This window comes from Mytilus galloprovincialis, chromosome 1, assembly GCF_965363235.1.
Source record: "Mytilus galloprovincialis chromosome 1, xbMytGall1.hap1.1, whole genome shotgun sequence".
NCBI classification, from domain to species: domain Eukaryota; kingdom Metazoa; phylum Mollusca; class Bivalvia; order Mytilida; family Mytilidae; genus Mytilus; species Mytilus galloprovincialis.
In genome coordinates this window covers 97,959,783-97,982,182 of record NC_134838.1, presented here as the reverse complement: position 1 = coordinate 97,982,182, position 22,400 = coordinate 97,959,783, and the positions used below count along the sequence as shown (strand labels likewise).

General features: G+C 37.4%; 1 protein-coding gene across 1 annotated transcript in view; it reads left to right on the top strand.

Annotated features, from left to right (window-relative positions):
- Window positions 1-1,075: 1,075 nt before the first annotated feature.
- LOC143046404 (phospholipid phosphatase 1-like) overlaps window positions 1,076-22,400 on the top strand; it is a 43,264-nt gene continuing 21,939 nt past the window's right edge. The window contains exons 1-2 of the mRNA XM_076219560.1: window positions 1,076-1,314; window positions 7,778-7,929. Coding sequence (XP_076075675.1) covers window positions 1,203-1,314; window positions 7,778-7,929 — 264 coding nt within the window. The 5' untranslated portion in view covers window positions 1,076-1,202. The remainder of the gene's footprint in view (window positions 1,315-7,777; window positions 7,930-22,400) is intronic.

The following is a 22,400-nucleotide window of genomic DNA, read 5'->3' as shown; positions in this document are numbered from 1 at the left end:
GCGTGTGTGTAGCTTTAAGGCGATGCATTGACTTGCTCAAATGTAGACGTTGGACACAGGATTACGCGTGTGTGTAGCTTTACGGCGATGCATTGACTTGCTCAAGTGTAGACGTTGGATACAGGATTACGCGTGTAGTAGCTAAATACGATTTGTAGAAACTTAATAAACTTCAATTATTGTTCTGATTGATAACTTAGCCTAAGATGCATAATTTGTTTTTATTAGTTGTTAGTGGCTTTGAACTAGCTGTCAGTAACTGCGAGTACTCTCAGATCATAACTTAGTGTCTTTCTGTTGTTGGGATATACAAGTACCCGGCCACGTCCACTCTATGTTTTGGTTAGATGCATTTCTATTTGTATTCATCTGATGAGTTAAGCCTTTTAACGGATTTTTATTGGTCGTTCCTATGTTGTACTATTCCACCAATGTCCATGGTTAGGTGGAGGGTTGTCGTTTGTTGTTGTGTTACATATTTGTTTTGGTACATAAATTAGGCCGTTAGTTTTCTCATTTGAATTGTGTTACATTTGTCATTTCGGTCATTTCGGGGTCTTTTATAGCTGACTATGCGGTATGGGCTTTGCTCATTGTAGAAGGCTGTATGGTGACCTACAGTTGTTAATTTATGTGGCATTTAGTCTCTTGATGGCAATCATACCACTCCTTCTTTTATATATATTTAATGGAAGTATGAATTATGAAATCTCAAAATTCAAAACGATTGAAAACCCCTTTGCCAGATCAAATTAAACATTAAATGATTCGTTCATGCCATGTAATATATGAAGTTGTTGTCCTTATCTAACATGTATCTTATTAGCATTCAAAGTACTTTTTTATTCTACGTCACTGCCTATTTTCTTCACGAATTCGGATGTATTGTCTCCTGTATGTTACATATAAAAAAAAATATCTGTGCCAATGAAATCTTATCGGTTTATTTTGACTTTTTTTATACCGTAAGAAGGAAGTTTGATATTAGTATCAATACTATTACCTGAAAATATTTGTTCCGATTGAACACGTACAATATAGTACTATACTTAACAACAATTCACTAATGGATAGTTCTCACAGATCAATCAAGATTTAGTAGGCGTGCATATATATATTATGGTAAAATGTGACTGTTGTACTTATGTCGATTTATAATTGTTTTGTACGCTCTGTCAAACACATGTATATATCGTCTGAAAATGTCACATATAGATAGAGGAGGTGATACTACGTGTTGGTGCTGTCCAAACTGTGTTGGATTAAGGAGAATATTTGCTAGATTCTTTGTGGATGTAAGCATATGGATAATCGGTAAGAAATATAACTTACTTCCTTTATTTAAAAAATTTGAAACAAATTTTTTGGCAATTAAAAACATAGATGGGACTAATTAGGTTTTACTGTACGTTCATGTAATTATTATCTTAAAAGACAAAGTAATACATATTCATTTACTTGCAATACACGTTGGGAATATTCATTAAAACAAAAAAGAGATTGTACATTTAAATTTGGTCATGAACTTTATGTCATATAATCCCTACGACATAATAGATAAAGTGGTATCAAAACTATTTGTAGGGTAAATACAGTATAGATAAAACACTATAACAGTTATGAACTAAGAGAACTATATACTTTATAGATTATAAACTATTGTTATACAATAAAGAATGTCTACAGTATACCACCGTGGTATTGATATTTCAAATAACTTGAATTTGATTTAGTTATTAAAAATTCACATGAGTGATATATTAAAGATAAGAAAACTTTAATTTATTTACTATTTATAGAGCATTGTAAGAGTTTCTTGTTTAATAGCCTGTTCCTTTATAAAACTGGCCTTTAAAAAAATAAAAATGAAATAAAAAAACGATCTTGTGGAACGCTTTCCTTAGTATTACTTACAACAACAAAAAAGATTAGACACTAGGTTAAAATAACTGATCGTCATGTGCATGTGCTGCCTATCTTATTCAGTTTTACTTTCTAAGTAAGGTTTTACACCTATTGTTCCATGATAGCTACATATATACTAACACATCCCCCACCCCGTCTTTTTACATCAAAAGCCCGATCGAACTATATCATTTACACACAAAAACGAATTCTCCAAGTTTACATACATATTCAACACAGGCCCCTGTAGTGAAAAGGGGACAGGATTTGAAAGAACAAGCTTTCACTTCGTCAATACCCAGCACAACCGGACCAAGTAAAGCGAAGCTTTTCAGCGACATTTGAAATTATTTGCAACATCGTAGACAGAACACATGGTTGTCAACAAATAATGTTTAAAAGTTCCTTTTTCCTATATTCAAGTGCTGCTCTTTTTTACTTTAGTAATTGGATATTTTCAAGTTCCGCCTATTATAGTAGTGGGGCATTTCGTTTGCCGGTATGAGTGTCCGTCTGTTCGTCTTGAATCAGATTGAAGTTTAGGTTTAAGGCAGGTTAATGTTTTGATTTAAGATGGTTTGTGGTCACATCTTCTTGTGACTTAGTACAAATGTTCATTATGTTCAGGACGAGAACAAATTAGCAATTTATATAAAAAGGTAGGTTCTGCAAGAAGCGGTCGACCGGGATTAAGGACGGGTAATTAGTATTTCCACTGGAAGTTAAAGGTATGTTGGGTAAGAATACAATAATTGCGATGACATGAGTCACAAATGGACCACTCAAAGGTTTTTTTACAGGGTTAATTAACATATAACGAGAGTAAAACTCCATCTACGCAATGCATATTTAACGTTCCAATTCCGATCGGACGTGGCTGCGTATTTTTACATCCCACAAGCCTTGAGTGGACGTCACATTTTTAAAAGGATTTTACTGTCTTGCGGTTTGTTCATTATAAAGCTAACTATTAAATATCTGAGACTTGTAAAATAGTCCCAGTAAATATACGAGTACATGCCAAATTAGGAATTTACCACGGATTTCAATGTTCACTGAACATGGAAATCTATTGAGTTAAAGTTTTGGTTTGAGGTATGATTGAGTTTTAATTTTATGTAGTTATTTTGTGGTCGCATCAACTTAAAATCTAGTACGTGTTTTCATTATTAATTTAACTATTCAATATAAATATGCACAATAACTGAGTGTTTTGAAAAGAAAAAAAAAATGATCGCTGAACGTAGATTTTTCTTTAATTCGAGCGGGGTATGGTGTTCTATGGATACATATTTTTGTTTTCATGTATTTTTATATTAGAAAGTTTGTTTTCTAATCAGGAAGAGTCAACTTATGAAAACAATTGAATAATAAAAAAAATATGTTCCTTCCTGTAAACAAGGTTCATCAATGAAAAAAATACATAATGATGATCCACACACACGGTTTCTTAAATAAAAAGGGATGGCAACATTCTCCTGTATTCGTTTCAATCTTTATATGAAAAGGGCAGTGACAATTTCTGTAATTTGAATATAACGTATTCATTTTTAATACTTAAAGATATTTCTACAAACTAGATGCATTCGTTATAACTTATATATCTTCAGAACTATATATTGCCTTTGAAGACAACTTTGATATAATACTGTGAAATTAGAATACTTCCGAAAATTATAAAACTTTGCATCGAAGTGCAACCGGATTCAAAACGAATGCATTATTTTTGAAAGACATGACATACTAAGATACAATATTGAAACAGAATTGGTTATGGTTTTGAATGTCCTTCTTGTTCTTTCTTAAGATAAATACGAAAAAATACCAAAATCTATCAAATATGCATTAATTAAAGTAAGAGATACAAATGGCACCCACCATACGAAATAAACACTATAACATCTGACAGTTTGTTCCGTGATGGTTCTTTAAGGAAACTCTTTCCGTTAAAGCCATTTTAAGGCATTTATTTGTTTACATGCTGAATAGTTCAATATTATGCTTTTTAGAAGCTTAAAATACATAAACGAGGCTGTTAAACTCTGAATTTCATTTGTATTTATTACTCATCCTGTCACATTGATACAGGGGAAATTGCCCGTCTCTCCTTACATTTATGTATCATCGAAGTTCATGATCAAGTCATCACTTAGTATATTCTATATGTATTTGTCAAGACCCTTACAGACTACCGGTTGTTAAAAGTAAACACATATTTAAAGGAACTATATGTTACATATTGCTTATAAATATTGACCCTTCTCAAAATGTCTTAAGTAAAAATCCGGGTACTAGTATGCCTGTTGTCATTTTGATATGAAGATAAGGAGGTGTGGCATGATTGCCAATTAGACAACTACCCACCAGTGTTCAGATGAAATAAATGTCAGTAATTATAGGCAACTACACGACCTTCAAAAATGCGAAAACCCATAACATATAGTCGGTTTTAAAAGGCCTTAACATGAAAAATGTAAAATAATACCAACGAGTATACTAACGGCCTGATTTATAACAAAACAATGTACGAAAAACACATATGGCATACTGGTCATTTTATTATTTTTATTATTAACAACTTGAGTATTGATAATAATTATAAAAAAGAAGATGTGGTATGATTGCCAATGAGACAACTCTCCACAAGAGACCAAATTACAAATGTAAAACAATTCAAACGAGAAAACGAACGGTCTAATTTATGTAAAAAAAAAAGAACGAAAAACAAATATGCAACACATAAACAAACGACAACCACTGAATTACAGGCTCCTGCCTTGGAACAGGTACAAACATACAGAATGTTGTGGGGTTAAACATGTTAGCGAGATCCTAACCCTCCCCCTAACCTGGGACAGTGGTATAAACAATACAATTTAAGAACGAACTATAAAAATCAGTTGAAAACGGCGTAACTCATCAGATGGATAAAAATACAAATACTACAAATACAAGTGGACGTGGCCGTCCACTAAAAGATCATAACAGAGGATCAACGTCACTATTTTTTTTTAATGCAGCTGTTGTAACTTGCATCGGAAATGCTTTGTTTGCATATGTTTCTTTGTTAAATCTTTCCAACAAACATATGTTTCCCCCCCTTTTCAATCGTTATATAAAAATGGTAGCCGTTCCCATTACATTTGTACTTTCTCCGTCTAGGAATATAACATAGTACTTAAAGAAGTACATGTATGTGGCTATTGCAGTTATTAATCACTGTCCGACATAGTATATAGAATTGAGAATCTTCTTGAATGGTCTTTGAATTTGGTGTTTTCTGTTACTATTGCAACTTCATAATTGCTTTCAAATCACTTTTACTAGCTGAACAGTTCTTGAAGATGCATTTAGTGACAGTTCATTCAGTTTTTTTGCTGTTGTTGGAGGAAATGAAAGTGTGTTTTTTTTTAAGCGGAGAGCCACTTCATAAAATGATATAGTCACAACTTCGTTATAGTCTATCTAATGGTGGTCTTTGCAATAACTAACTATTACATATTTTTTTTAAATAAGTTTTTGAAAAAGATTTCAATTGATATTTACAGAAAATTTATTGAAAATGCAAAGTGAAGGTAAATTATTTATGTTTGTTCGGAGTAAACGAAAAAAACTTTCAAACGAAGCCTCGTCATACAATGATTTATTGAGAAAGAATTAGGTTAATGACGATTATTCAATGGGATAGTTAAATAATAATAATGATGCAAATATGTTTGGAAAAACATACTATCTACCACACAATCTCTCCAATTGTCAAACAATATCCGACATTGAAGAGCATTTCTTCCGGTAAACATACTGATGATATTTTGAAGTACCGATATTATTGTCCATAGTTCGGATTACATTGACATAGTTTGATAAGAATAAGGAGGATATTAATCTCCCCATAAACCAGTGTACTGTCACAAATAAGGTCAAATAAATAGTTTGCGTATTTATGTGCATTAAAGGTGTCAACTTTATAGTTGTATATACACTATGTCAATTTCAATGTTATAAATGATCCACTGATTCACCAAAGAGGGGCGAAAGATACCAGAGGGACATTCAAAATCATAAATAAAAAAATAACTGACAACGCCATAATGAAAAATAAAAAGACAAACAGACAAACAATAGTACAAAAGACACAACATAGAAAACCAAAGACTTAGCAACACGAACCACACCAAAAACTTGGGGTGATCTCAGGTGCTCCGGATGGGTAAGCAGATCCTTCTCCACATGTGGCACCTGTCGTGTTGCTCATGGAAATACAAACCAGGTGAATAGTCTAATTTGGTAGGTCACATTCGTGGTGAAAAGGGAAGTGGATTGTAGTTATGACATGGGGAACATATCCAATATCAAACTCGCCCAAGACGGAGGATGGATGTTTTATAAAGACTGGAAGTTGTTAATATAAAAAAGAAGATGTGGTATGATTGCCAATGAGACAACCGTCCACAAGAGACCAAAATGACATAGAAATTAACAACTATAGGTCACTGTATGGTAGGTTATTTCTGATAAAAGTGTGTTTGGTACATACGTGATAATCTACCAACCATATTCTTCTATTATGCAACCAACAAAACATTAAATATTTTATACAAATTATGATACAATCTGAGCGAGGTAAACAATTATAAGGAAAATTCATGTCAATTTAAACAAAAACCAATAAGTTTGCAACCCAATGACAAGAAAACACCTTAAATAGAGATCTTCACCATTAAGAAAGCTGAAAATTAGTGCTGTTTTAGTTAATTCAGTTCTTAGTGGCGTCGAATCTAGAAAATTGAGATTAAAACAGAGGAATTTAAAAAAATTCACCAGCAATACACAATTCTCTAATGGAAACAGAGCTTTACATAAAGACAGTCACTAACTTACAAAGCTCCTGGTGTAGAGCAGACACAAGAACAATTACAAGTATAAAGTGCTGTAGCAATCAGCAACCTTTTATTTTCAATCAGTATTATAACAAAAGTTACATACCAAAACCTTACAAACAGTCAGTACAAAAAGCATTCAACTCTAATGGACAAAATACACAAGAACAAGGTAAACACTATCAAAGTAGTTTATATCAATGAATGCTCGTAATTACCGAAAGCAAGCTAAACGCACTTTACCTGCTGATACCGAAAACTGGCTGGTCTGGAGAAAAAAAAGTGATAGAAGTTGGTTATTATATAATTTAGTCATGCAAATGTTAATAGGACATATAGGGGTAAATTTCAGTGGAAGTATGACACTAAAAGATGTATCACTATATAATATGTTATGTACATCAAATTAAAGTATATAATTTTTTATGCATTTTTATTGCCGATGTATCAAATATTTGAGGTTTCACAAATTGGTTTTGTAGCGACAAGTAGATTTTTCTTCATTCTGAGTAAGGGAAATGTTATATATAGCCTTTGGATAATTAGGGTTTAAGTTTTAGCCATGATATGCAAATATTCAAAATAGTAGATTATACTGGGGTTCTTGAGATAAACTTATCAAATTCGATTAGTACAGATCCGATATTGATGATTCTATTGAAATGATGTCACGAGTATATACTATACTATAATTCAAGTGTTTTAAGAGGTTACTTTCTCAAGGCAATATAATATGGTTAGAAAGCCGTAGGATGATGAAGAGTTTAGCTATGCATTCACTTTAAATTCTACGTACGTATGACAAGGGTATGACTATTTTAGTGGTCAATAAATTTAAGATTGTAGTGACAGTTCGTCGTCCTTCAAAAGCTACAATAACAGTTTGTCTTTCTAAACTGTTATTAGAGGTCGTTTTAATGTGTACTTTGTTTGACTTTTAAGTTATTCTAAGCCTTCCTGTTGTGAAATTAACACCCATTTTTTTCTTTCAGTTGGTGTTCCAGTATTATATTTGTATAAAAACAGTGTACCATACAGACGAGGTTTTTTCTGTGACGATGACAGTTTACGTTACCCCTACAAAGAAAACACCATATCGGACGATTTACTACTGCTTATTGGGTTCGCTTTACCATTTGTTGTCGTAAGTTTCAATAACATACTTTTCAAAACGTCCATTCTGGTCTACAAACCAAGCAAGAAGTTACATCATTTTGGAAATTTTATTCGCAATTTTTCATTAACATAGAACTCTATTTCTGCTTTGCATATTATCATTTTTAAGAGGTGAGATTTGATATCGATATGTACATTGGAAACGAAACAGAAAAAGGGTAACATTTAAAATCATTTAATTCCTGAAAACAAACAAGGAAACCGTTATCTGAGATAGATAGGTATATGGCATTTTCCTGTCATAGATATGAGGTTGTATCCTCGTGCAGTTCTCGGGTTTTGTAAAAAAACATCTCATTTTTTTCCTGACTAGTGTTGATATAGTATTTTTTCGTAGACTATTCGTTCAAAAGAAGGTTGAAATGATTAAGCCCATATTCGGAAACAGAAAAGAAATAGTACACCTAAATATCTAATGTTGTTTTGAATAACTCAGCGTGCAAGTTTCATTTTACAATCCTATGTACCACTCGATCCAAATGAACGACTTCAGTATGTATACGCGTTCAAGTATAATGACCTATAATAAACTATAAAATTATATAGTAAATTAGATATTAAGGTCATTTTTCAAATTACTATATCCGCTCTGGCAGTACCAAGCTCAAGCTAGCAGCCACTCGCTAGCAGCCACTTCGCTAGCAGCCAGTTTTCAGATATGTCTATAAACCCAAAAGTTGCATAAGATTCAAACGTACTTTAAAAGTTTTTATCGATTATATAATCACAAAATAATCTGTTTTTATATATGATTGAGCAGCCGAAGACACTATTTAATATATTTTTTAAATATACATGTAATTTCCTGTTCATTAATTTAGAGACAATAGAATTCGCTTTCCATATACCAAACAGCGTGCTGCGCGCAATTTTTAATAGTGTATAAAGAATAGTAAATAGCTATGCAATTATTTAAATGCTGGCAAAATTGTTGTTCCATGGTATCGACTTTTCCATTAGAAATTAATTTTGTGATATTGTAAGAAATAGCGTTTCATAGACTCGGCATCCTTTCAAGTAGTTCCTAAAAAGTATCAATAGTTTTGCATTACACGAATAGAAAATTGCACTCGTGCTTTGCTATTTTTTTGTAAGACAAATTTGTTTTGACAAAAGATTCTACTTCTGAACAAGCGGGATTCGCTCACATTTGATTAAACGAAAGGTTTATTTGTTGTACTTAATGTATGGTGTGCACGGGAAATATAAATTATCAATTTATAAAAGAAACCTACCTTTGGACCTATGGTGATTTTGTCCCATCTGGGCCATTTGGCCCATTGGACCTTAGACCATTACCTATCATTTGCACCTAGTGGGTAAAAAAGTATTGCCGTATGGAATTTTTGACAGACTTTTGAAAATTTGGGGTAGGCATGTTAGACCCTTTAGACCTAAGTTCGGACCTATAGTGAAGACAAACTATGAGTTGTCCCACCTGGACCTTTTGGTCCATTGGACCTTAGACCATTACCTATCATTTGCACCTAGTGGGTAAAAAAGTATTGACGTAGGGAATTTTTGACAGACTTTTGAAAATTTGGGGTAGGCATGTTAGACCCTTTAGACCTAAGTTCGGACGTATTGTGAAGACAAACTATGAGTTGTCCCACCTGGACCTTTTGGCCCATTGGACCCTAGCCTATTACCTACCATTTCAACCTAGTGGCTAAAAAAGTATTGCCGTAGGGAATTTTTTACACTCTTTTAAAAATTGGGGTAAGTCATTTTTTTTTTAAAATCTAACTTTGGACCCATGGTGAAGACAAACCATGAGTTGTCCCACCTGGGCCATTTGGCCCATTGGACATTAGAGCATTACCTATCATTTGCACCTAGTGGGTAAAAAAGTATTGCCGTAGGGAATTTTTTACACTCTTTTAAAAATTGGGGTAATACATTTTTTTCAAATCTAACTTTGGACCCATGGTGAGGACAAACCATGAGTTGTCCCACCTGGGCCATTTGGCCCATTGGACCTTAGACCATTACCTATAATTTGCACCTAGTGGGTAAAAAAGTATTGCCGTAGGGAATTTTTGACAGACTTTTGAAAATTTGGGGTAGGCATGTTAGACCCTTTAGACCTAAGTTCGGACCTATGGTGAAGACAAACTATGAGTTGTCCCACCTGGACCTTTTGGCCCATTGGACCCTAGCCCATTACCTACCATTTCCACCTAGTGGCTAAAAAAGTATTGCCGTAGGGAATTTTTTACACTCTTTTAAAAATTGGGGTAAGACATTTTTTTCAAATCTAACTTTGGACCCATGGTGAGGACAAACCATGAGTTGTCCCACCTAAGCCTTTTGGCCCATTGGACCTTAGACCATTACCTATCATTTGCACCTAGTGGGTAAAAAAGTATTGACGTAGGGAATTTTTGACAGACTTTTGAAAATTTGGGGTAGGCATGTTAGACCCTTTAGACCTAAGTTCGGACCTATTGTGAAGACAAACTATGAGTTGTCCCACCTGGACCTTTTGGCCCATTGGACCCTAGCCTATTACCTACCATTTCAACCTAGTGGCTAAAAAAGTATTGCCGTAGGGAATTTTTTACACTCTTTTAAAAATTGGGGTAAGTCATTTTTTTTTTAAAATCTAACTTTGGACCCATGGTGAAGACAAACCATGAGTTGTCCCACCTGGGCCATTTGGCCCATTGGACATTAGACCATTACCTATCATTTGCACCTAGTGGGTAAAAAAGTATTGCCGTAGGGAATTTTTTACAGACTTTTGAAAATTTGGGGTAGGCATGTTAGACCCTTTAGACCTAAGTTCGGACCTATTGTGAAGACAAACTATGAGTTGTCCCACCTGGACCTTTTGGTCCATTGGACCTTAGACCATTACCTATCATTTGCACCTAGTGGGTAAAAAAGTATTGCCGTAGGGAATTTTTGACAGACTTTTGAAAATTTGGGGTAGGCATGTTAGACCCTTTAGACCTAAGTTCGGACCTATTGTGAAGACAAACTATGAGTTGTCCCACCTGGACCTTTTGGCCCATTGGACCCTAGCCTATTACCTACCATTTCAACCTACTGGCTAAAAAAGTATTGCCGTAGGGAATTTTTTACACTCTTTTAAAAATTGGGGTAAGTAATTTTTTTTTTAAAATCTAACTTTGGACCCATGGTGAAGACAAACCATGAGTTGTCCCACCTGGGCCATTTGGCCCATTGGACATTAGACCATTACCTATCATTTGCACCTAGTGGGTAAAAAAGTATTGCCGTAGGGAATTTTTTACACTCTTTTAAAAATTGGGGTAAGACATTTTTTCAAATCTAACTTTGGACCCATGGTGAGGACAAACCATGAGTTGTCCCACCTGGACCATTTGGCCCATTGGACCTTAGACCATTACCTATCATTTGCACCTAGTGGGTAAAAAAGTATTGCCGTAGGGAATTTTTGACAGACTTTTGAAAATTTGGGGTAGGCATGTTAGACCCTTTAGACCTAAGTTCGGACCTATGGTGAAGACAAACTATGAGTTGTCCCACCTGGACCTTTTGGCCCATTGGACCCTAGCCCATTACCTACCATTTCCACCTAGTGGCTAAAAAAGTATTGCCGTAGGGAATTTTTTACACTCTTTTAAAAATTGGGGTAAGACATTTTTTTCAAATCTAACTTTGGACCCATGGTGAGGACAAACCATGAGTTGTCCCACCTAAGCCTTTTGGCCCATTGGACCTTAGACCATTACCTATCATTTGCACCTAGTGGGTAAAAAAGTATTGACGTAGGGAATTTTTGACAGACTTTTGAAAATTTGGGGTAGGCATGTTAGACCCTTTAGACCTAAGTTCGGACCTATTGTGAAAACAAACTATGAGTTGTCCCACCTGGACCTTTTGGCCCATTCGACCCTAGCCTATTACCTACCATATCAACCTAGTGGCTAAAAAAGTATTGCCGTAGGGAATTTTTTACACTCTTTTAAAAATTGGGGTAAGTCATTTTAAAAAAAAAATCTAACTTTGGACCCATGGTGAAGACAAACCATGAGTTGTCCAACCTGGGCCATTTGGCCCATTGGACCTTAGACCATTACCTATCATTTGCAACTAGTGGGTAAAAAAGTATTGCCGTAGGGAATTTTTGACAGACTTTTGAAAATTTGGGGTAGGCATGTTAGACCCTTTAGACCTAAGTTCGGACCTATGGTGAAGACAAACTATGAGTTGTCCCACCTGGACCTTTTGGCCCATTGGACCTTAGACCATTACCTATATTTGCACCTAGTGGGTAAAAAAGTATTGACGTAGGGAATTTTTGATAGACTATTGAAAATTTGGGGTAGGCATGTTAGACCCTTTTGACCTAAGTTCGGACCTATGGTGAAGACAAACTATGAGTTGTCCCACCTGGACCTTATGGCCCATTAGACCCTAGACCATTACCTACCATTTCCACCTAGTTGCTAAAAAAGTATTGCCGTAGGGAATTTTTTACAGACTTTTGAAAATTTGGGGTAGGCATGTTAGACCCTTTAGACCTAAGTTCGGACCTATTGTGAAGACAAACTATGAGTTGTCCCACCTGGACCTTTTGGTCCATTGGACCTTAGACCATTACCTATCATTTGCACCTAGTGGGTAAAAAAGTATTGCCGTAGGGAATTTTTGACAGACTTTTGAAAATTTGGGGTAGCCATGTTAGACCCTTTAGACCTAAGTTCGGACCTATTGTGAAGACAAACTATGAGTTGTCCCACCTGGACCTTTTGGCCCATTGGACCCTAGCCTATTACCTACCATTTCAACCTAGTGGCTAAAAAAGTATTGCCGTAGGGAATTTTTTACACTCTTTTAAAAATTGGGGTAAGTCATTTTTTTTTTAAAATCTAACTTTGGACCCATGGTGAAGACAAACCATGAGTTGTCCCACCTGGGCCATTTGGCCCATTGGACATTAGACCATTACCTATCATTTGCACCTAGTGGGTAAAAAAGTATTGCCGTAGGGAATTTTTTACACTCTTTTAAAAATTGGGGTAAGACATTTTTTTCAAATCTAACTTTGGACCCATGGTGAGGACAAACCATGAGTTGTCCCACCTGGACCATTTGGCCCATTGGACCTTAGACCATTACCTATCATTTGCACCTAGTGGGTAAAAAAGTATTGCCGTAGGGAATTTTTGACAGACTTTTGAAAATTTGGGGTAGGCATGTTAGACCCTTTAGACCTAAGTTCGGACCTATGGTGAAGACAAACTATGAGTTGTCCCACCTGGACCTTTTGGCCCATTGGACCCTAGCCCATTACCTACCATTTCCACCTAGTGGCTAAAAAAGTATTGCCGTAGGGAATTTTTTACACTCTTTTAAAAATCGGGGTAAGACATTTTTTTCAAATCTAACTTTGGACCCATGGTGAGGACAAACCATGAGTTGTCCCACCTAAGCCTTTTGGCTCATTGGACCTTAGACCATTACCTATCATTTGCACCTAGTGGGTAAAAAAGTATTGACGTAGGGAATTTTTGACAGACTTTTGAAAATTTGGGGTAGGCATGTTAGACCCTTTAGACCTAAGTTCGGACCTATTGTGAAAACAAACTATGAGTTGTCCCACCTGGACCTTTTGGCCCATTCGACCCTAGCCTATTACCTACCATATCAACCTAGTGGCTAAAAAAGTATTGCCGTAGGGAATTTTTTACACTCTTTTAAAAATTGGGGTAAGTCATTTTAAAAAAAAAATCTAACTTTGGACCCATGGTGAAGACAAACCATGAGTTGTCCAACCTGGGCCATTTGGCCCATTGGACCTTAGACCATTACCTATCATTTGCAACTAGTGGGTAAAAAAGTATTGCCGTAGGGAATTTTTGACAGACTTTTGAAAATTTGGGGTAGGCATGTTAGACCCTTTAGACCTAAGTTCGGACCTATGGTGAAGACAAACTATGAGTTGTCCCACCTGGACCTTTTGGCCCATTGGACCTTAGACCATTACCTATATTTGCACCTAGTGGGTAAAAAAGTATTGACGTAGGGAATTTTTGATAGACTATTGAAAATTTGGGGTAGGCATGTTAGACCCTTTAGACCTAAGTTCGGACCTATGGTGAAGACAAACTATGAGTTGTCCCACCTGGACCTTATGGCCCATTGGACCCTAGACCATTACCTACCATTTCCACCTAGTTGCTAAAAAAGTATTGCCGTAGGGAATTTTTTACACTCTTTTAAAAATTGGGGTAAGACATTTTTTTCAAATCTAACTTTGGACCCATGGTGAGGACAAACCATGAGTTGTCCCACCTAAGCCTTTTGGCCCATTGGACCTTAGACCATTACCTATCATTTGCACCTAGTGGCTAAAAAAGTATTGCCGTAAGGAATTTTTGACAGACTTTTGAAAATTTGGGGTAGGCATGTTAGACCCTTTAGAATTAAGTTCGGACCTATAGTGAAGACAAACTATGAGTTGTCCCACCTGGACCTTTTGGTCCATTGGACCTTAGACCATTACCTATCATTTGCACCTAGTGGGTAAAAAAGTATTGACGTAGGGAATTTTTGACAGACTTTTGAAAATTTGGGGTAGGCATGTTAGACCCTTTAGACCTAAGTTCGGACCTATTGTGAAGACAAACTATGAGTTGTCCCACCTGGACCTTTTGGCCCATTGGACCCAGCCTATTACCTACCATTTCAACCTAGTGGCTAAAAAAGTATTGCCGTAGGGAATTTTTTACACTCTTTTAAAAATTGGGGTAAGTCATTTTTTTTTAAAAATCTAACTTTGGACCCATGGTGAAGACAAACCATGAGTTGTCCCACCTGGGCCATTTGGCCCATTGGACATTAGACCATTACCTATCATTTGCACCTAGTGGGTAAAAAAGTATTGCCGTAGGGAATTTTTTACACTCTTTTAAAAATTGGGGTAAGACATTTTTTTCAAATCTAACTTTGGACCCATGGTGAGGACAAACCATGAGTTGTTCCACCTGGGCCATTTGGCCCATTGGACCTTAGACCATTACCTATCATTTGCACCTAGTGGGTAAAAAAGTATTGCCGTAGGGAATTTTTGACAGACTTTTGAAAATTTGGGGTAGGCATGTTAGACCCTTTAGACCTAAGTTCGGACCTATGGTGAAGACAAACTATGAGTTGTCCCACCTGGACCTTTTGGCCCATTGGACCCTAGCCAATTACCTACCATTTCCACCTAGTGGCTAAAAAAGTATTGCCGTAGGGAATTTTTTACACTCTTTTAAAAATTTGGGTAAGACATTTTTTTCAAATCTAACTTTGGACCCATGGTGAAGACAAACCATGAGTTGTCCCACCTGGGCCATTTGGCCCATTGGACCTTAGACCATTACCTATCATTTGCACCTAGTGGGTAAAAAAGTATTGCCGTAGGGAATTTTTGACAGACTTTTGAAAATTTGGGGTAGGCATGTTAGACCCTTTAGACCTAAGTTCGGACCTATGGTGAAGACAAACTATGAGTTGTCCCACCTGGACCTTTTGGCCCATTGGACCTTAGACCATTACCTATATTTGCACCTAGTGGGTAAAAAAGTATTGACGTAGGGAATTTTTGATAGACTATTGAAAATTTGGGGTAGGCATGTTAGACCCTTTCGACCTAAGTTCGGACCTATGGTGAAGACAAACTATGAGTTGTCCCACCTGGACCTTATGGCCCATTGGACCCTAGACCATTACCTACCATTTCCACCTAGTTGCTAAAAAAGTATTGCCGTAGGGAATTTTTTACACTCTTTTAAAAATTGGGGTAAGACATTTTTTTTAAAATCTAACTTTGGACCCATGGTGAGGACAAACCATGAGTTGTCCCACCTAAGCCTTTTGGCCCATTGGACCTTAGACCATTACCTATCATTTGCACCTAGTGGCTAAAAAAGTATTGCCGTAGGGAATTTTTGACAGACTTTTGAAAATTTGGGGTAGGCATGTTAGACCCTTTAGAATTAAGTTCGGACCTATAGTGAAGACAAACTATGAGTTGTCCCACCTGGACCTTTTGGTCCATTGTACCTTAGACCATTACCTATCATTTGCACCTAGTGGGTAAAAAAGTATTGACGTAGGGAATTTTTGACAGACTTTTGAAAATTTGGGGTAGGCATGTTAGACCCTTTAGACCTAAGTTCGGACCTATTGTGAAGACAAACTATGAGTTGTCCCACCTGGACCTTTTGGCCCATTGGACCCAGCCTATTACCTACCATTTCAACCTAGTGGCTAAAAAAGTATTGCCGTAGGGAATTTTTTACACTCTTTTAAAAATTGGGGTAAGTCATTTTTTTTAAAAAATCTAACTTTGGACCCATGGTGAAGACAAACCATGAGTTGTCCCACCTGGGCCATTTGGCCCATTGGACATTAGACCATTACCTATCATTTGCACCTAGTGGGTAAAAAAGTATTGCCGTAGGGAATTTTTTACACTCTTTTAAAAATTGGGGTAAGACATTTTTTTCAAATCTAACTTTGGACCCATGGTGAGGACAAACCATGAGTTGTCCCACCTGGGCCATTTGGCCCATTGGACCTTAGACCATTACCTATCATTTGCACCTAGTGGGTAAAAAAGTATTGCCGTAGGGAATTTTTGACAGACTTTTGAAAATTTGGGGTAGGCATGTTAGACCCTTTAGACCTAAGTTCGGACCTATGGTGAAGACAAACTATGAGTTGTCCCACCTGGACCTTTTGGCCCATTGGACCCTAGCCAATTACCTACCATTTCCACCTAGTGGCTAAAAAAGTATTGCCGTAGGGAATTTTTTACACTCTTTTAAAAATTGGGGTAAGACATTTTTTTCAAATCTAACTTTGGACCCATGGTGAGGACAAACCATGAGTTGTCCCACCTAAGCCTTTTGGCCCATTGGACCTTAGACCATTACCTATCATTTGCACCTAGTGGGTAAAAAAGTATTGACGTAGGGAATTTTTGACAGACTTTTGAAAATTTGGGGTAGGTATGTTAGACCCTTTAGACCTAAGTTCGGACCTATTGTGAAAACAAACTATGAGTTGTCCCACCTGGACCTTTTGGCCCATTCGACCCTAGCCTATTACCTACCATATCAACCTAGTGGCTAAAAAAGTATTGCCGTAGGGAATTTTTTACACTCTTTTAAAAATTGGGGTAAGTCATTTTAAAAAAAAAATCTAACTTTGGACCCATGGTGAAGACAAACCATGAGTTGTCCCACCTGGGCCATTTGGCCCATTGGACCTTAGACCATTACCTATCATTTGCACCTAGTGGGTAAAAAAGTATTGCCGTAGGGAATTTTTGACAGACTTTTGAAAATTTGGGGTAGGCATGTTAGACCCTTTAGACCTAAGTTCGGACCTATGGTGAAGACAAACTATGAGTTGTCCCACCTGGACCTTTTGGCCCATTGGACCTTAGACCATTACCTATATTTGCACCTAGTGGGTAAAAAAGTATTGACGTAGGGAATTTTTGATAGACTATTGAAAATTTGGGGTAGGCATGTTAGACCCTTTAGACCTAAGTTCGGACCTATGGTGAAGACAAACTATGAGTTGTCCCACCTGGACCTTATGGCCCATTGGACCCTAGCCCATTACCTACCATTTCCACCTAGTTTCTAAAAAAGTATTGCCGTAGGGAATTTTTTACACTCTTTTAAAAATTGGGGTAAGTCATTTTTTTTTTTAAATCTAAATTTGGACCCATGGTGAAGACAAACCATGAGTTGTCCCACCTGGGCCATTTGGCCCATTGGACCTTAGACCATTACCTATCATTTGCACCTAGTGGGTAAAAAAGTATTGCCGTAGGGAATTTTTGACAGACTTTTGAAAATTTGGGGTAGGCATGTTAGACCCTTTAGACCTAAGTTCGGACCTAATGTGAAGACAAACTATGAGTTGTCCCACCTGGACCTTTTGGCCCATTGGATCCTAGCCCATTACCTACCATTTCCACCTAGTGGCTAAAAAAGTATTGCCGTAGGGAATTTTTGACAGACTTTTGAAAATTTGGGGTAGGCATGTTAGACCCTTTAGACCTAAGTTCGGACCTATTGTGAAAACAAACTATGAGTTGTCCCACCTGGACCTTTTGGCCCATTCGACCCTAGCCTATTACCTACCATATCAACCTAGTGGCTAAAAAAGTATTGCCGTAGGGAATTTTTTACACTCTTTTAAAAATTGGGGTAAGTCATTTTAAAAAAAAAATCTAACTTTGGACCCATGGTGAAGACAAACCATGAGTTGTCCAACCTGGGCCATTTGGCCCATTGGACCTTAGACCATTACCTATCATTTGCAACTAGTGGGTAAAAAAGTATTGCCGTAGGGAATTTTTGACAGACTTTTGAAAATTTGGGGTAGGCATGTTAGACCCTTTAGACCTAAGTTCGGACCTATGGTGAAGACAAACTATGAGTTGTCCCACCTGGACCTTTTGGCCCATTGGACCTTAGACCATTACCTATATTTGCACCTAGTGGGTAAAAAAGTATTGACGTAGGGAATTTTTGATAGACTATTGAAAATTTGGGGTAGGCATGTTAGACCCTTTAGACCTAAGTTCGGACCTATGGTGAAGACAAACTATGAGTTGTCCCACCTGGACCTTATGGCCCATTGGACCCTAGACCATTACCTACCATTTCCACCTAGTTGCTAAAAAAGTATTGCCGTAGGGAATTTTTTACACTCTTTTAAAAATTGGGGTAAGACATTTTTTTCAAATCTAACTTTGGACCCATGGTGAGGACAAACCATGAGTTGTCCCACCTAAGCCTTTTGGCCCATTGGACCTTAGACCATTACCTATCATTTGCACCTAGTGGCTAAAAAAGTATTGCCGTAAGGAATTTTTGACAGACTTTTGAAAATTTGGGGTAGGCATGTTAGACCCTTTAGAATTAAGTTCGGACCTATAGTGAAGACAAACTATGAGTTGTCCCACCTGGACCTTTTGGTCCATTGGACCTTAGACCATTACCTATCATTTGCACCTAGTGGGTAAAAAAGTATTGACGTAGGGAATTTTTGACAGACTTTTGAAAATTTGGGGTAGGCATGTTAGACCCTTTAGACCTAAGTTCGGACCTATTGTGAAGACAAACTATGAGTTGTCCCACCTGGACCTTTTGGCCCATTGGACCCAGCCTATTACCTACCATTTCAACCTAGTGGCTAAAAAAGTATTGCCGTAGGGAATTTTTTACACTCTTTTAAAAATTGGGGTAAGTCATTTTTTTTTAAAAATCTAACTTTGGACCCATGGTGAAGACAAACCATGAGTTGTCCCACCTGGGCCATTTGGCCCATTGGACATTAGACCATTACCTATCATTTGCACCTAGTGGGTAAAAAAGTATTGCCGTAGGGAATTTTTTACACTCTTTTAAAAATTGGGGTAAGACATTTTTTTCAAATCTAACTTTGGACCCATGGTGAGGACAAACCATGAGTTGTTCCACCTGGGCCATTTGGCCCATTGGACCTTAGACCATTACCTATCATTTGCACCTAGTGGGTAAAAAAGTATTGCCGTAGGGAATTTTTGACAGACTTTTGAAAATTTGGGGTAGGCATGTTAGACCCTTTAGACCTAAGTTCGGACCTATGGTGAAGACAAACTATGAGTTGTCCCACCTGGACCTTTTGGCCCATTGGACCCTAGCCAATTACCTACCATTTCCACCTAGTGGCTAAAAAAGTATTGCCGTAGGGAATTTTTTACACTCTTTTAAAAATTTGGGTAAGACATTTTTTTCAAATCTAACTTTGGACCCATGGTGAAGACAAACCATGAGTTGTCCCACCTGGGCCATTTGGCCCATTGGACCTTAGACCATTACCTATCATTTGCACCTAGTGGGTAAAAAAGTATTGCCGTAGGGAATTTTTGACAGACTTTTGAAAATTTGGGGTAGGCATGTTAGACCCTTTAGACCTAAGTTCGGACCTATGGTGAAGACAAACTATGAGTTGTCCCACCTGGACCTTTTGGCCCATTGGACCTTAGACCATTACCTATATTTGCACCTAGTGGGTAAAAAAGTATTGACGTAGGGAATTTTTGATAGACTATTGAAAATTTGGGGTAGGCATGTTAGACCCTTTCGACCTAAGTTCGGACCTATGGTGAAGACAAACTATGAGTTGTCCCACCTGGACCTTATGGCCCATTGGACCCTAGACCATTACCTACCATTTCCACCTAGTTGCTAAAAAAGTATTGCCGTAGGGAATTTTTTACACTCTTTTAAAAATTGGGGTAAGACATTTTTTTTAAAATCTAACTTTGGACCCATGGTGAGGACAAACCATGAGTTGTCCCACCTAAGCCTTTTGGCCCATTGGACCTTAGACCATTACCTATCATTTGCACCTAGTGGCTAAAAAAGTATTGCCGTAGGGAATTTTTGACAGACTTTTGAAAATTTGGGGTAGGCATGTTAGACCCTTTAGAATTAAGTTCGGACCTATAGTGAAGACAAACTATGAGTTGTCCCACCTGGACCTTTTGGTCCATTGTACCTTAGACCATTACCTATCATTTGCACCTAGTGGGTAAAAAAGTATTGACGTAGGGAATTTTTGACAGACTTTTGAAAATTTGGGGTAGGCATGTTAGACCCTTTAGACCTAAGTTCGGACCTATTGTGAAGACAAACTATGAGTTGTCCCACCTGGACCTTTTGGCCCATTGGACCCAGCCTATTACCTACCATTTCAACCTAGTGGCTAAAAAAGTATTGCCGTAGGGAATTTTTTACACTCTTTTAAAAATTGGGGTAAGTCATTTTTTTTAAAAAATCTAACTTTGGACCCATGGTGAAGACAAACCATGAGTTGTCCCACCTGGGCCATTTGGCCCATTGGACATTAGACCATTACCTATCATTTGCACCTAGTGGGTAAAAAAGTATTGCCGTAGGGAATTTTTTACACTCTTTTAAAAATTGGGGTAAGACATTTTTTTCAAATCTAACTTTGGACCCATGGTGAGGACAAACCATGAGTTGTCCCACCTGGGCCATTTGGCCCATTGGACCTTAGACCATTACCTATCATTTGCACCTAGTGGGTAAAAAAGTATTGCCGTAGGGAATTTTTGACAGACTTTTGAAAATTTGGGGTAGGCATGTTAGACCCTTTAGACCTAAGTTCGGACCTATGGTGAAGACAAACTATGAGTTGTCCCACCTGGACCTTTTGGCCCATTGGACCCTAGCCAATTACCTACCATTTCCACCTAGTGGCTAAAAAAGTATTGCCGTAGGGAATTTTTTACACTCTTTTAAAAATTGGGGTAAGACATTTTTTTCAAATCTAACTTTGGACCCATGGTGAGGACAAACCATGAGTTGTCCCACCTAAGCCTTTTGGCCCATTGGACCTTAGACCATTACCTATCATTTGCACCTAGTGGGTAAAAAAGTATTGACGTAGGGAATTTTTGACAGACTTTTGAAAATTTGGGGTAGGTATGTTAGACCCTTTAGACCTAAGTTCGGACCTATTGTGAAAACAAACTATGAGTTGTCCCACCTGGACCTTTTGGCCCATTCGACCCTAGCCTATTACCTACCATTTCAACCTAGTGGCTAAAAAAGTATTGCCGTAGGGAATTTTTTACACTCTTTTAAAAATTGGGGTAAGTCATTTTAAAAAAAAAATCTAACTTTGGACCCATGGTGAAGACAAACCATGAGTTGTCCCACCTGGGCCATTTGGCCCATTGGACCTTAGACCATTACCTATCATTTGCACCTAGTGGGTAAAAAAGTATTGCCGTAGGGAATTTTTGACAGACTTTTGAAAATTTGGGGTAGGCATGTTAGACCCTTTAGACCTAAGTTCGGACCTATGGTGAAGACAAACTATGAGTTGTCCCACCTGGACCTTTTGGCCCATTGGACCTTAGACCATTACCTATATTTGCACCTAGTGGGTAAAAAAGTATTGACGTAGGGAATTTTTGATAGACTATTGAAAATTTGGGGTAGGCATGTTAGACCCTTTAGACCTAAGTTCGGACCTATGGTGAAGACAAACTATGAGTTGTCCCACCTGGACCTTATGGCCCATTGGACCCTAGCCCATTACCTACCATTTCCACCTAGTTTCTAAAAAAGTATTGCCGTAGGGAATTTTTTACACTCTTTTAAAAATTGGGGTAAGTCATTTTTTTTTTTAAATCTAAATTTGGACCCATGGTGAAGACAAACCATGAGTTGTCCCACCTGGGCCATTTGGCCCATTGGACCTTAGACCATTACCTATCATTTGCACCTAGTGGGTAAAAAAGTATTGCCGTAGGGAATTTTTGACAGACTTTTGAAAATTTGGGGTAGGCATGTTAGACCCTTTAGACCTAAGTTCGGACCTAATGTGAAGACAAACTATGAGTTGTCCCACCTGGAC